Source organism: Pygocentrus nattereri, chromosome 11 (genome assembly GCF_015220715.1).
Source record: "Pygocentrus nattereri isolate fPygNat1 chromosome 11, fPygNat1.pri, whole genome shotgun sequence".
Classification (NCBI taxonomy): Eukaryota; Metazoa; Chordata; class Actinopteri; order Characiformes; family Serrasalmidae; genus Pygocentrus; species Pygocentrus nattereri.
This window is the reverse complement of record NC_051221.1, coordinates 41331618-41345998: the sequence shown is the minus strand read 5'-3', so window position 1 is coordinate 41345998 and position 14381 is coordinate 41331618. Positions and strand designations below refer to the sequence as shown.

Genomic DNA, 14381 nt, shown 5'->3' with positions numbered 1-14381 from the left:
CGTGACTCGTTAGTGTTACTAGGTCTCAGGTGTGCATAGGGAGCAGGTGTGTTCAAATCTGTAGTACAGCTCTCACACTCTCTCATACTGGTCACTGAAAGTTCCAACACGGCACCTCATGGCAAAGAACTCTGAGGATCTTAAAAGGTGAATTTATGCGCTACATGAAGATGACCAAGCCTACAGGAAGACTGCCAACACCCTGAAACTGAGCTGCAGCAGAGTGGCCAAGATCATCCAGCCATTTAAAAGAGCAGGGTCCACTCAGAACAGACCTCGTGTTGGTCGTCCAAAGAAGCTGAGTGCACGTGCTTTGTCTTTGAAAGATAAGCGCAGGAGTGCTGTCAGCATTGCTGCAGAGATTGAAGAGGTGGGGGTCAGCCTGTCAGAGCTCAGACCATACGACGCACACTACATCAGATTGGTCTGCATGGCTGTCACCCCAGAGGGAAGCCTCTTCTGAAGTCTGTGCACAAGAAAGCCTGCAAACAGTTTGCTGAAGACATGTCAACAAAGGACATGGATTACTGGAACCATGCCCTATGGTCTGATGAGACCAAGATTAATTTGTTGGGTTCATATGGTCTCAAGCATGTGTGGCGGCAATCAGGTGAGGTGTACAAAGATAAGTGTGTCATGCCTACAGTCCAGCATGGTGGTGGGAATGTCGTGGTCTGGGGCTGCATGAGTGCAGCAGGTGAGTTGCATTTCATTGAGAGACACATGAACTCCAATATGTACTGTGAAACACTGAAGCAGAGCGTGATCCCCTCCCCTGCCCTGGGTCGCAGGGCAGTGTTTCAACATGATAATGACCCCAAACACACCTCTAAGATGACCACTGCTTTATTGAAGAGGCTGAGGGGAAAGGTGATGGACTGGCCAAGCATGTCTCCAGACCTAAGCCCAATAGAACATCTTTGGGGCATCCTCAAGCGGAAGGTGGAGGAGCGCAAAGTCTCGAATATCCACCAGCTCCGTGACGTCGTCTTGGAGGAGTGGAAAAGCATTCCAGTGGCAACCTGTGAAGCTCTGGTAAACTCCATGCCCAGGAGAGTTAAGGCAAAAAAAAGTCCTGGAAATTAATGGAGGCCACACAAAATATTGACACTTCAGGAACTGTCTCTTAGGGGTGTACTCACTTTTGTAGGCGGTGGTTTAGACATTAATGGCTGTATATTGAGTTATTTTGAGGGAAGAATAAATGTACACTGTTATATAAGCTGCACACAGACGACTTTTCATTGTGTCAAAGTGTAATTTTCTCAGTGTTGTCCCATGAAAAGATAAACTTAAATATCTGCAGAAATGTGAGGGGTGTACTCACTTCTGTGATACACTGTGTGTGTGTGTGTGTGTGTGTGTGTGTGTGTGTGTATGTAAACTGAAAAGAGTATTCAGACTAGTACTTCTTTATAGACTCGCCTTTTGCTGCAGTGACGGCTTCAAATCTATTGCATTGTGTTTCTACCAGCTTTGCACACTGTTGGGATGGTGTTTGTTGAACAGACAGTGTTGGGTTAGTGCCACTCCTGGCTTATTGAGTTTTGGCCAAAACGCTGACCACAGAACCTTATCCCACATTTTAGCTGGGCCATTCTGATGCTTTCTGTACATTTGGAGTGTTTTGATGTGTTTTTTCTTCAGTAATGGCTTCGTTCCAGCCACCTTCCCATACAGGCTAGTTGTATGCTGAGCTCCTGATACTATTGACTGGAGCACTTTCACTCTAGTCTCAGCAACAGAACCCTGTAGCTCCTTCAAAGCGATTCTGGGACTCTCTGAGGCTTCCCTCACAAGTCCCCTTCTTGCTCTGATGCAGAGTTTTGAGGGAAGGCCTTCAAATTGTGCTCGGGCGGTATGATGCAGCTCTTCATTCACAGTTGATCCAGCAGCACACGCTGGAATATCCAAACACTTCGAGGGTATTTTGTAGCCTTTTTTTCCTGTTTCTTGTGTATGTCTTTACCTGGAATTTCCTTAGAATGCTTTTCAGATTCACAGTCTCAGAAGTGGAACTTGAGTTAAGGGGGTGTTTGATTAATAAAAGATTGGATTTAAAATCTGTGTAAAATGTAGAATTACAGTGGATTGATGGCCTGCAAGTCAAAGACTTCTGTGTTTATAACATACTGCCGTCACTTCATTAGAAAATCTCTGCCTTAGTTTTCCAGCGCACTCAATGTTGCACAGTATGCATGCTTTCACTGTTCTTGAGGCATATGGCATGAAGTTTGACAAGGTATTCTCGCTGGCATGCTTATGTGACTGTTTTTAAATTGTTGTTGCGTTCTCTTGTCTTGGTGTGGACGAGGACGGATCTGGATTTTCAAATATCCAGACACATTTGGACGCGGACGTATTTGATTCGTCTCCTCTCACTCTTCTCTTCTTATTTTGTCTAGGATTTAAAAATGTGAGCAATGTTAAAGTGAGGATTCATGAAAACCATCCGTTCATGGTTCCTGTGTTTGTTTTCAGAGCATGATGAGTGTATAAGTGGACTACATCGCTGCGATGAGAACGCGCTGTGCTTCAATATGGTGGGAGGACACAGCTGCACCTGCAAGCCAGGATATGTGGGTAATGGCACTGTCTGCAGAGGTGAGTGCACATGCATTACTATCCCCACTACTTCATTCTCTTCAATCTATGGCTTGCAGTGCTTACTTCTCAGTTTATATTCACACTGATTTCTGCTGGCGCTCACGATCAGTTTCTCCATTTCTCATAATGCAGAATTTATCAGCACCCCCCTCTACCGTACATCAGTGGAAAGGGACCACCATAGGACCACTGCTGCCCAGATATTATTTGCTTGGTGAATCATTCTCAGCACAGCAGTAACAGTGACATGTTACTCTGCATTTCACTGGAACGAGTGTATCAGGCACAGCAGTGTTGCTGGAGTTTAAACATCTATGTGTCCCTGCTGGTTTGACAAAGTCCACCCACCAAAACCATCAGTGGTCTTGCAGTCACCATCTGACTATTGATGGAGGGATAAAAGCCAAATGACAGAAGTAGTGCATGGAAAAGATCGAGCAGTGTCTATTTACACTAAGTGAAAACAGCACTGACCACAAAGCTTGGCTGTTTGTAACAGCTCGTCCTAGTAAATCATAACAAAATGCTTATTTTAGCTGTAAATTGCATATTTTCCAGGAAAACAGTATTTATTATTATAGTAATTAAAATAAATCTAACAGTGGTTAAAGGGACAACCGAATTCTGCTAGGTGGTGTAGCGCTGTGGAAAACACCAAGACCCTTCATGCTTAAAAATAGGGTTTGATTCAGCATCTGGTTCAGAGGTCAGCAAAAGGTCAGCTCTTTTACTGCCCTTTTGTGGCTCCACAGCTGAATTAGATCAGTAGGTAATGATAAAATAATCCTCCTTTACAGAAATAAAGCTCTGCTGATCGTTCAACACCATTTAACAATAAACCGTCTGAAACACTGGAGTTAGTGTAGAACCGCTGATTCACCTTTAACCTGAATGTTGGTGTGCAAACTGCTGGTCACACAGCAGCGACAACAATCTCACCTAGCTAGTAAGAACCAAAGAGAAAGGACTCAGCGCTCAGCTGGTTTCTCGATACGTTTACTCTGTAGCAAGAAATTAAATTACCCTTATTAGTCCCACAAACGTGGAAATTTCACCTCCGCATTTAACCCATCTGTGAAGTGAAACACCACATACACACTAGTGAGCACACACACACTAGGGGGCAGTGAGCACACTTGCCCGGAGCGGTGGGCAGCCCGATCCGCAGCGCCCGGGGAGCAGTTGGGGGTTAGGTGTCTTGCTCAAGGACACCTCAGTCACATGCTGTCGGCTCTGGGGATCGAACCGGTGACCTTCTGGTCACGAGGCTGGATCCCTAACCTCCAGCCCATGACTGCCCCAGTCGTGTAATCAGTAGAAGTAACAAATCGAAAAGAGAAAGTAACCCAGGGGAAAAGAGAGTGGTTAGTAAGACGTCTGTACAGCTTAGAGAAAAAGCAGAATCATTTTATTTCTGACGTGCAGGCTAACGCTGCTGAATTCATATCAAGACATAGAATAAAATAAGCAAAGGTGTAAATGGCATGATGTTACACTGTACGCTAAGTATTAATAGTAAAATAATGCCAATGTGTCATCCTTTTTACATTAAATAGCGCCTCTCAAAAGATAAACTAGTCATTAACTGTACGACTACATAAACCAGGTAGTCTAGTGTGTCTAAAGTGAGCAGTAAGTGAACACAGTTTACAAACTCCAGTAAACTGCTGATCCTAATACAGCTGCACCAGCACCGCACACACTACCATGTTAGTATTACTGCTGTGCTGAGAAACCACCACCCAAATAACATCTGGTCAGTGGTGGTCTTATGGTGGTCTCTGTCGATGGACAGGGTGGAAGAAGAATACAAAGTTGGGCAGCTACAGATGGACTGCAGTCAGTAATTGCATATGTGGATGTGTTTGCTTGCTCTGCAGCACAGTGTGATGGGCTGTGCCATAACGGAGGTTCCTGTGTGGCTCCCGACACTTGCATCTGCCAGCAGGGCTTCACCGGGAGGAGATGTGAAACAGGTAGGAGTGTATGATCTGCTGCTTGGCTCAGTTTGAACTCTCAGCTATAGAATATAAAAATACGTTATGGGGCACATAACAGAGTCTCAGTGGATGGCATGTCAAAAGTAGTACAAATGCAATCAGATGCGTTTTGTTTTGATGGTTGGGGTATGAGCATAGTATAGTGAGGTAAAAGCAAAAAAGGTGTGTGTGTGTGTGTGTGTGTGTGTGTGTGTGTGTGTGTGTGTGTGTGTGTTTTTTTTATATATATATATATATATATATATATATATATATATATATATATATATATATATATATATATATATATATATATATATATATATATATATATATATATACACACATAAACACATAAAAAAAAATACACACTCACTGGCCACTTTATTAGGTACCCCTTGCTAGTAAAAGGCTGGACCCCCTTTTTCCTTCAGAACTGTCTTAATTCTTCGTGCCACACTTTCAACAAGATGTTGGAAACGTTCCTCAGAGATTCTGGTTGGTTATTTGAGTTCCCGCTGTCTTTCTATCATCTGGAACCAGTCTGCCCGTTCTCCTCTGACCTCTCACACCAACAAGGCATTTTCGTCCACACAACTGACCGCTCACTGGATATTTCCTCTTTTTCGGACCGTTCTCTGTAAACCCTAGAGATGGTTGTGTGTGAAAATCCCAGCAGATCAGCAGTTTCTGAAATACTCAGACCAGCCCGTCTGGCACCAACAACCACGCCACGTTCAAAGCCCCTTAAATCCCCTTTCTTCCCCGTTCTGATGCTCAGTCTGCACTTCAGCAAGTCGTCTTGACCACCTCTACATGCCTAAATGCAGTGAGCTCCGGCCGTGTGATTGGCTGATTAGCTATTTGTGTTAACAAGCAACTGAACTGTAAGTGGTGTGTGTGTGTGTGTGTGTGTGTGTGTGTGTGTGTGTGTGTGTGTGTGTGTGTGTGTGTGTGTGTGTGTGCGTATTCAGCCAGATTGAATCATTTCAGCATGTAGAATTAGTGTTCTGTGTACCTCTATATAAAAGATGCATATGTGACATCTATTCCTATTCGCATATTCTTGTTCAAAATGTTTTCTAAAATGTTAAATCACCATATGAGAAACCATATGATTCCCAGAGATGAGCAGATTAAACAGTAATAAGCCACTCATAGCCTTTCAAATATTCCAAAATATTTTCTTGAAGGAGACTTCATTAAAAGACTTTGAATTATCCGTATAAATGAGAGCAATAGGAGAATTGAAAGTTAAATTGCTGATTCATTTAGAAAGTACATTTTAATGTACATGTAATTTTTTTATAGTTTAATCTAGTACTTGTGGCAGCCCTGCACCCAATGTAGAGAACTGTATATTCAGCAGAATGGAAGTAGAGGCTCTTACCTGCACTCTTTTTAAAGTTGGGGATGCTGTGTGCATGTGTGTGTGCATATGTGTGTTGCCCATTGCATAACACAGCAGGACATCTGGCTGGAGTCCTCAGCAGCATTTCAAGTGGCAGGACAACACCCACTCACTCACCACTATGTGTGAGTGACAGCAGAGAGAGAGAGAGAGATCCAAAGTGCTAGTGTGAAAGCAGCCAGGTTGTGTGAAGCTTGGTTCGTGCAGCTTCACGATTGGCTGCCTGTCTCTGTGGTTGTGTAATTCTGGTGTTCTTGGAGAGAGCTGACTGTGACACTGATAAGGTGACAGTTACTTTTCTACCCTTAGCGGGACGTGTGTGCGCACAGACTCGTGACTCGGTGCACGCCGTTCTCAGTGTGTATTTATTTTATCGAATAAACGCAATTCTGCTGCTTATCTTCCTCGTCATTCCAGTAATGCCAGTCCATTATGGGAATGTCACTACTCAAGTGCTCAAATGATGAATTTGTATTATTTTTACATGCTGCACATCACTCGTTCGTCTGGCGTACCATTTGAAATGTTTCTAGTACACGGTTATGCCAAAAATAAGCACCGTTAACTCAACATGCATACAGTGCAAAAGATGCTCATGCCCTGATCTCCTGGGTAATGAGGTGCAGTCTCAGGTGAGTTAGTCCAGTTTATTTTTAAGGTAGCGGATATCGCTTGTATCTCGATTTGTCATTTTTCAATATTTATCATAATTTGAACATGCCTGTTGACCTTTTACATTCATGATGACATTACTTTCATGATAAATGGAGCAAAAGAAACGACCCAAAATAAAAAAAATTCTGGTTCCATTGACTTGCATTAAAGGTAAAGTAGGTTTTCTCCTCCTGTAAAGTTACCAACAAGGTTTTGTTCCGGCACCAGCGATATGGAACGTAATATGGAATATTAGTAATGACTTAAAGCTGCCACTTGCTTCACTACCAGTTTTAACAAGCCATCCTCCATATGGCCTCGTTATTTTCCCTTGAGGGTATCGCAGGACCATCTTAACAGCTGTTCTATTACTGTATTATCGCAAATGAATTGTCAGATAAGCCCTTTGAGGGGAAAGGGTTTGAGTGAACCCAAGGGTTGACTTTAGCAGCACCACTTGGAAACTACTCTTATAGTCTTAGAGTTTCTTATCCATGAATGCTGGGGCAGCTTCGCTATGTCATCTGTGAAAACAGATATTGAAGAGAAATTGGGGGTTGGACGCAGTATCGGTTCATACTCCCTGTTAAAGGCCTCGGATCAGAATGGCAGGTGAAAAAATTGGGACGTCCTTAATTAAACTGTGTCATCTTGCATATTAGATTAATCCAGAATAGTCTTCTAGACAAAATCTGAGTGTCATGTCCCAAAATCCGTATATTAAATGTTTTTCACCTTCGAGTCACCATTTCTGTTTAAAACTGAGCTTAGCGGAAACATTGGCTTGTTCAGAGGTAAGAGAAAAGATGGTTATTTCACATAAGAAGCCCAAATTAAAGCTGTCAGTTCAGAAAGGTATCAGTTTTGTTATGCTGAGGTCTTAAAAAGGCACTAAAGTATTGAAGTTAAAAATTATGCAGCAAGTCAAGAGGCTCTACAGTAATGATTCCCAGCCCTGGTCCTGGTTCCAACACAATTTGCTCCACCTGCTCCAGCTAATCAAACTCTTCCCGAGTCCCTGATTTGCTGGATCAGATGTACTGGAGTTAACGAGCCAGGAAGTTTGTTGCATACAGGTTGGAGCTAAACTCTGCAGGAGCAGGATTGTCTGGAGATCATTGCTCTACAGCTTCTGACAGTGTGAAGGACTGCAATATTCACCAGATTCCAGCAGTATCTGATGGATGGGCTTCAAGGGTCAATATGTACTTAAATGTGCTCTTTTATTTTATAAGCATTCGAAAGTAATACTGCTGTTTATTTTATCTTGTTCACCTGTTTTGCTATCTTGCACAGATTCTCTTCAGTTGTTATATACACTCACGGCCACTTTATTAGGCACACGTTACTAGTAAAAGGCTGGCCCCCCTTTTGCCTACAGTTCGTCTTAATTCTTCATGGCAGACTTTCAACAAGGTGTTGGAAACGTTCCTCAGAGATTCTGGTTGGTTATTTGAGTTCCTCTTGTCTTTCTATCATCTGGAACCAGTCTGCCCATTCTCCTCTGACCTCTCACATCAACAAGGCGTTTTCGTCCACACAACTGACCGCTCACTGGATATTTCCTCTTTTTCGGACCGTTCTCTGTAAACCCTAGAGATGGTTGTGTGTGAAAATCCCAGCAGATCAGCAGTTTCTGAAATACTCAGACCAGCCCGTCTGGCACCAACAACCACGCCACGTTCAAAGCCCCTTAAATCCCCTTTCTTCCCCGTTCTGATGCTCGGTCTGCACTTCAGCAAGTCGTCTTGACCACCTCTACATGCCTAAATGCAGTGAGCTGCAGCCGTGTGATTGGCTGATCAGCTATTTGTGTTAACAAGCAACCTAATAAAGTGGCATGTGTGTTTTTAGTTCTTACTGAAAGTGAATGGACATCCAGGAATACACGGTTAGAACAAATTTCTGTGCAGGAAGATTTTTCAAGTTACAAACAGTGTAAATGTGCCTTCAAAGGTATGTCAGTGGTTTGAAGGTCCAGTTATGTACCTTAAATACGTTTTTCCCAGTGGAAAGTAGATGTGTGTACTCTCTCATGACCTAATGTTTTAAAACAGAACTATAAAGTAAAACCCTGTAGACGAGGCGGGGTGTGGTGTCAGTACATCTTAGAAAATATCTTGTCAGTGGATTATGGTTCAGTTATGTTCCCTGACTAAAGGTACTGAGCTGCACCCTTCAGGGTAGCACCCCGGTGTAAGTACCCCTCGTACTGCCCCAGTGACTTTAAGCTCTTTAAGCTACAAAAATTGGTGTACTTAAGCATCTTTTTTATAAATATTAAAATATGTAAGTTGACGTGAGAGATGCCAAAGCCGGTAAAAATGTCAAATGTGCATTTAATTGATGGACAAAAATTTCAATTTCTAATATATATCTAATAATGGGAATATTCCAGAATGAAGTGTAAATCTGTGTTCAGCTAAAAGCTCTTTCTCTCTATTAAAAGTGATCCCATTATTAAACAGGCCGTCTTTGTCAGTGAACCTCTTTGTCAATTCTAGAAAATGCGCGGTGCTTGTTGCCGACGTGGCTAATACCCCTGCTCAGATTAGAATAGAAAAACAATCCATTAGTTTCACTAGATCTTACATGTGCAGGTAAAAAAGAAAAGCATTTCAGGACATTATTGTTATTCCACATGTGTGCTTAATGAAAAGCATCTACCGAGGCGCAGTGTTATCTTCTCTATCAAATGTTCCCCTCAACCAGAGACAATGTGTGAATAAAACAGGCTGGAGGTTGAATTGCGCTCTCTCTCTCTCTCTCTCGCTCTCTCTCTCTCTCTCTCGCTCTCTCTCTCGCTCTCTCTCGCTCTCTCATTACGAGGCTATAGGAAATGAGAGTGAGCGAGCGAGCGAATGGGAACTCGTGGTGCCTTTTAATACCCTAGGCTTTAAAGCTGGAGAGATTGGCCCGTGTAAAAACCCTGAGGAGCGCCTTAGATCCTTAACAGACGTTCTTCTCATAAAGAAAACCCAATTACCGTAGGTCCCCAGGGTTAAACACCCAGGGCCAAATCTCTGCCTTTCCTCTTGAAGAAGACATTGGTGCACGCGTGCCGGACAATGCTTTCTACCATATATGAACAGGAAAACACGCTAAGCTCTTGAGACCGATCTGGTTTGAATGCAATAAGCCCCAAGTTTTAGTTTTTACAATAAGGGCAGCGCTCAGGCTCCTTCAATCACAGCGGTTCTCTTAGGAACGCCGTACTTAGGGAGACATTTGTTCATATGAAATGCCATAATGGAAAGCTACCGCTATCAAAATTTAATGAGGACGTCTTTGGAAGTGGGATCTCTCTGTGTAGTTAAGAAAGTCCCTCAGGAAGCAGGATAATGGTGTATATACAGAGACAGAGAAGAGCTTGCACTCTACTTGTTTAAGCTTGTTAAAATTTATTTTCGTTTCCAGTATGTTTTCAGAGGCATTTCCCGTCTTGTTCATTTAAGGTTGGTTAATTAGCATTTAGAAACGCGAGAGAAGATGGAGCGTCCTCAAGCTTTGCACCCTAAATTGGTTCAACACAGTGTTTTATGTAAGACAATCCCATTTCAGCAGAGATATTTACTCCACATATCTCCCCAGGTGACAGGTGTAGTGTTGCTGCAATCACAGTATTTAAAAAATCCTCTTCAGAAACTCACAGACTTTAAAATGTGTTTCAACTATAGTATATAACTTTTGTTTGCTTGGTTCTTTTCCTGAAGGTATATGTTTGATTCGCTTAGTGTGTGTGTGTGTGTGTGTGTGTGTGTGTGTGTATATATGTGTGTGTATATATATATATATATATATATATATATATATATATATATATATATATATATATATATGTATGTATGTGTGTGTGTGTGTGTGTGTGTGTGTGTGTGTGTGTGTGTGTGTGTGTGTGTGTGTGTGTGTGTGTGTGTGTGTGTGTGTGTGTGTGTGTATATATATATATATATATATATATATATATATATATATATATATATATATATATATACAACCCCAATTCTAATGAAGTTGGGACGTTGTGTAAAACAGAAAACGATGATCTGCAAATCCTTTTCAACCTATATTCAATTGAATACACTACAAAGACAAGATATTTAATGTTCAAACGGATAAACTTTATTGTTTTTTGCAAATATTCACTCATTTTGAATTTGATGCCTGCAACAAGTTCCAAAGAAGTTGGGACAGGGGCAACAAAAGACTGGGAAAGTTGAGGAATGCTCAAAAAACACCTGTTTGGAACTTTCCACAGGTGAACAGGTTAACTGGAAACAGGTGAGTGTCATGATTGGGTATAAAGGGAGCATCACTGAAAGGCTCAGTCGTTCACAAGCAAGGACGGGCGAGGTTCACCACTTAGTGAACAACTGCGTGAGCAAATAGTCCAACAGTTTAAGAACAACGTTTCTCAACGTGCAACTGCAAGGAATTTAGGGATTTCATCATCTACAGTCCATAATATCATCAAAAGATTCAGAGAATCTGGAGAAATCTCTGCAAGTAAGCAGCAAGGCAGAAAACCAGCACTGAATGCCCGTGACCTTCGACCCCTCAGGAGGCTCTGCATTAAAAACCCACATCATTCTGTAACGGATATTCCCACATGGGCTCAGGAACACTTCGGAAAACCACTGTCAGTGAACTCAGTTCGTCACTCCATCTACAAGTGCAAGTTAAACCACTGCCATGCAAAGCGAAGCCACATATCAACACCACCCAGAAACGCCGCCGGCTTCTCTGGGCCGAGCTCATCTGAGATGGACTGACGCAGAGTGGAAAAGTGTCCTGTGGTCTGACGCGTCCACATTTCACACTGTTTCTGGAAATCATGGACGTCGTGTCCTCCGGGCCAAAGAGGAAAAGGACTGTCCGGATTGTTATCAGCTCAAAGTTCAAAAGGGGGAATTGGGGTTGTGTGTGTGTGTGTGTGTGTGTGTGTGTGTGTGTGTGTGTGTATATATAAAAGAACCTTATCCCACATTTTAGCTGGGCCATTCTGATGCTTTCTGTACATTTGGAGTGTTTTGATGTGTTTTTCTTCAGTAATGGCTTCGTTCCAGCCACCTTCCCATACAGGCTAGTTGTATGCTGAGCTCCTGATACTATTGACTGGAGCACTTTCACTCTAGTCTCAGCAACAGAACCCTGTAGCTCCTTCAAAGCGATTCTGGGACTCTCTGAGGCTTCCCTCACAAGTCCCCTTCTTGCTCTGATGCAGAGTTTTGAGGGAAGGCCTTCAAATTGTGCTCGGGCGGTATGATGCAGCTCTTCATTCACAGTTGATCCAGCAGCACACGCTGGAATATCCAAACACTTCGAGGGTATTTTGTAGCCTTTGTTTCTTGTGTATGTCTTTACCTGGAATTTCCTTAGAATGCTTTTCAGATTCACAGTCTCAGGAGTGGAACTTGAGTTAAGGGGGTGTTTGATTAATAAAAGATTGGATTTTAAATCTGTGTAAAATGTAGAATTACAGTGGATTGATGGCCTGCAAGTCAAAGACTTCTGTGTTTATAAAATACTGCCGTCACTTCATTAGAAAACCTCTGCCTTAGTTTTCCGTTCATGGTTCCTGTGTTTGTTTTCAGAGCATGATGAGTGTATAAGTGGACTACATCGCTGCGATGAGAACGCGCTGTGCCTGCAAACTTTAAAAATGTTATATATATATATATATATATACACAACATTTGTTGTTATTGTTGTTGTTGTTGTTGTTGTTGTTGTTGTTGTTGTTATTATTATTATTATTATTATTATTATTATTATTATTATTATATTTTTTTAATTACATTTTATTATTGACTTCTATCTCTGGGGTCATCTCAAACAAATTGTGTATGCTGAGAAAATCGGCAAACGCCACCTTTAGCATTGCATTGTGGAGGCTTGTGACAGCATAAAAATGAAAAGAAAACGGTGTCGTTTGGCTTTTGACTCACTCTGTGTATATATATCAGAGGTGGACAGTAACTGAGTAACTGAGTAAATGTAATTAGTTTCTGTACTTTAGTATTTTTGGTGTATCTGTACTGAAGTTTCTCCGTTCTGGGCGACTTTTTCCTTTCACTCCACTACATTTCAGAGTCTAATATCCGACTTTTTCCTCCTACATTTTGAGAAATCTGTCGTTCCTTTTGGTTTCTGTGTGTATAAAAATGTAACATGTCAAAACAAAAGAAGTGCCACTCGGTTCTCCCTGATGGAAACTGTTTACCTTCAGTGTTTTGTGCTTCTGATCATTTTAATAGACGTCAGCGTCACTAATTAATGACATTCTATTAAAAGACTGGTTTACCAAGAGAGACGCTGGAGGACTTTCACCTGAAATGAGTTCATGAAGCCAGTCTGGTTATAAAAATGATAACAGGACATCAGAGCCAGAATTACTCTTTTAGTACTTTTACTTTATACTTAAGTACATTTGAAGGGAAATACTTTAGTACTTTTACTCAAGTGGAGGTCTAAAGGGAGGAACTTCTACTTTTACTGGAGTGATATTTTACTTTGGGTGTCTCTACTTTAACTCAGGTACATGGTTTGTGTACTTCATCCACCTCTGATATATATATATATATATATATATATATATATATATATATATATATATATATATATAAAAACAGTGCAGGCTGTTGTCTGTTGTTGGAGAAGGTCTGCCTGGGGTTGAGGTCAGGTCTCTGTAGGCCACTGGAGTTCTTCCACACCAAACTCAACACACAGTCCTCACAAAGTCTTTCTGTAACAGGAAAGGGCCTTCCCCAAACTTTTGCTACAAAGTTGGAAGCCTGTAATTGTCTAGTAAGGCAGAACTTTCACTGGCTTGTGGCAAAGGTGGCATCCTTTTAAAGTCACTGTGCTCTTCAGTCTGACCTACTGCCATTGTTTGTCTATGTTTGTCAACATTTCCTTAAGCAATGGGTGTGGCTAAAGCACTAACTCAATAATTAGGAGGCATGTTCACATACTTTTGGACACGTAGTGTATATACATACATTTGTGATAAATGTGATCTGACAGCGGCTGCAACAAAGTCTATGTTTCATTTTATATTTTAATTTATATCAAACAAGCTTTTCCAGTCAGATTTTTTTTTCCAGAATCCGCAGTCAAACCTGATCAAACAATAAATTTCATGGCGGGTTTCCCAGGCCAGGATTAAGCCTAGCTGTGAAATAGAAAAAGCTTTGCAGTGCTGTCACCTCTCACAGTGTAAATCAGTTCTGGACCAGACACGTTTTTACCTGACAAAGCCTTTTTAATCAGTTTTATAGCCTAGGCTTCCGTCTATACCCAGAAGTCTTTATATTGCAAAGTTTATAAATTATTGCACAGTCACATTTTTTTTTGCTTTGGCTCTGTACTTGATTTAAAATGAAAAAATAACTGGGATTAAAGTGCAGATTGTCAGATGAACGGTGGCATTTATTTCTAGTCAAAACAGCCATACAAGTTATACATGTTCAGAGATTAGGTACGAGAAAATCCACCTACAAAAAAGCAGTAGTTTCTAAAACTGGAGTTAAAAAAATCATTAACAGACTCCTGACAACTTTGCATGACCTTTTAGACCACCGGGCTGTCACCATCAGATAAACAGTACTTAAAGCTTTCATCTTTGAGAGAGAGGAGAAGATCAAGGCCTGCGTTTACTTTTTAAAACATCCACAGGTGTTTCTGTCCATCCTTCCACTGTGAGAACAGCTCTACACTATGGGTCTGAA

The 14381-nt window shown here is 41.6% G+C and overlaps 1 protein-coding gene across 1 annotated transcript in view; it reads left to right on the top strand.

The window, feature by feature from the left end:
* nell2b (neural EGFL like 2b) overlaps positions 1-14381 on the top strand; it is a 97969-nt gene that overhangs the window by 54388 nt on the left and 29200 nt on the right. Inside the window, exons 14-15 of the mRNA XM_017717815.2 lie at positions 2482-2604; positions 4488-4583. Coding sequence (XP_017573304.1) covers positions 2482-2604; positions 4488-4583 — 219 coding nt within the window. The remainder of the gene's footprint in view (positions 1-2481; positions 2605-4487; positions 4584-14381) is intronic.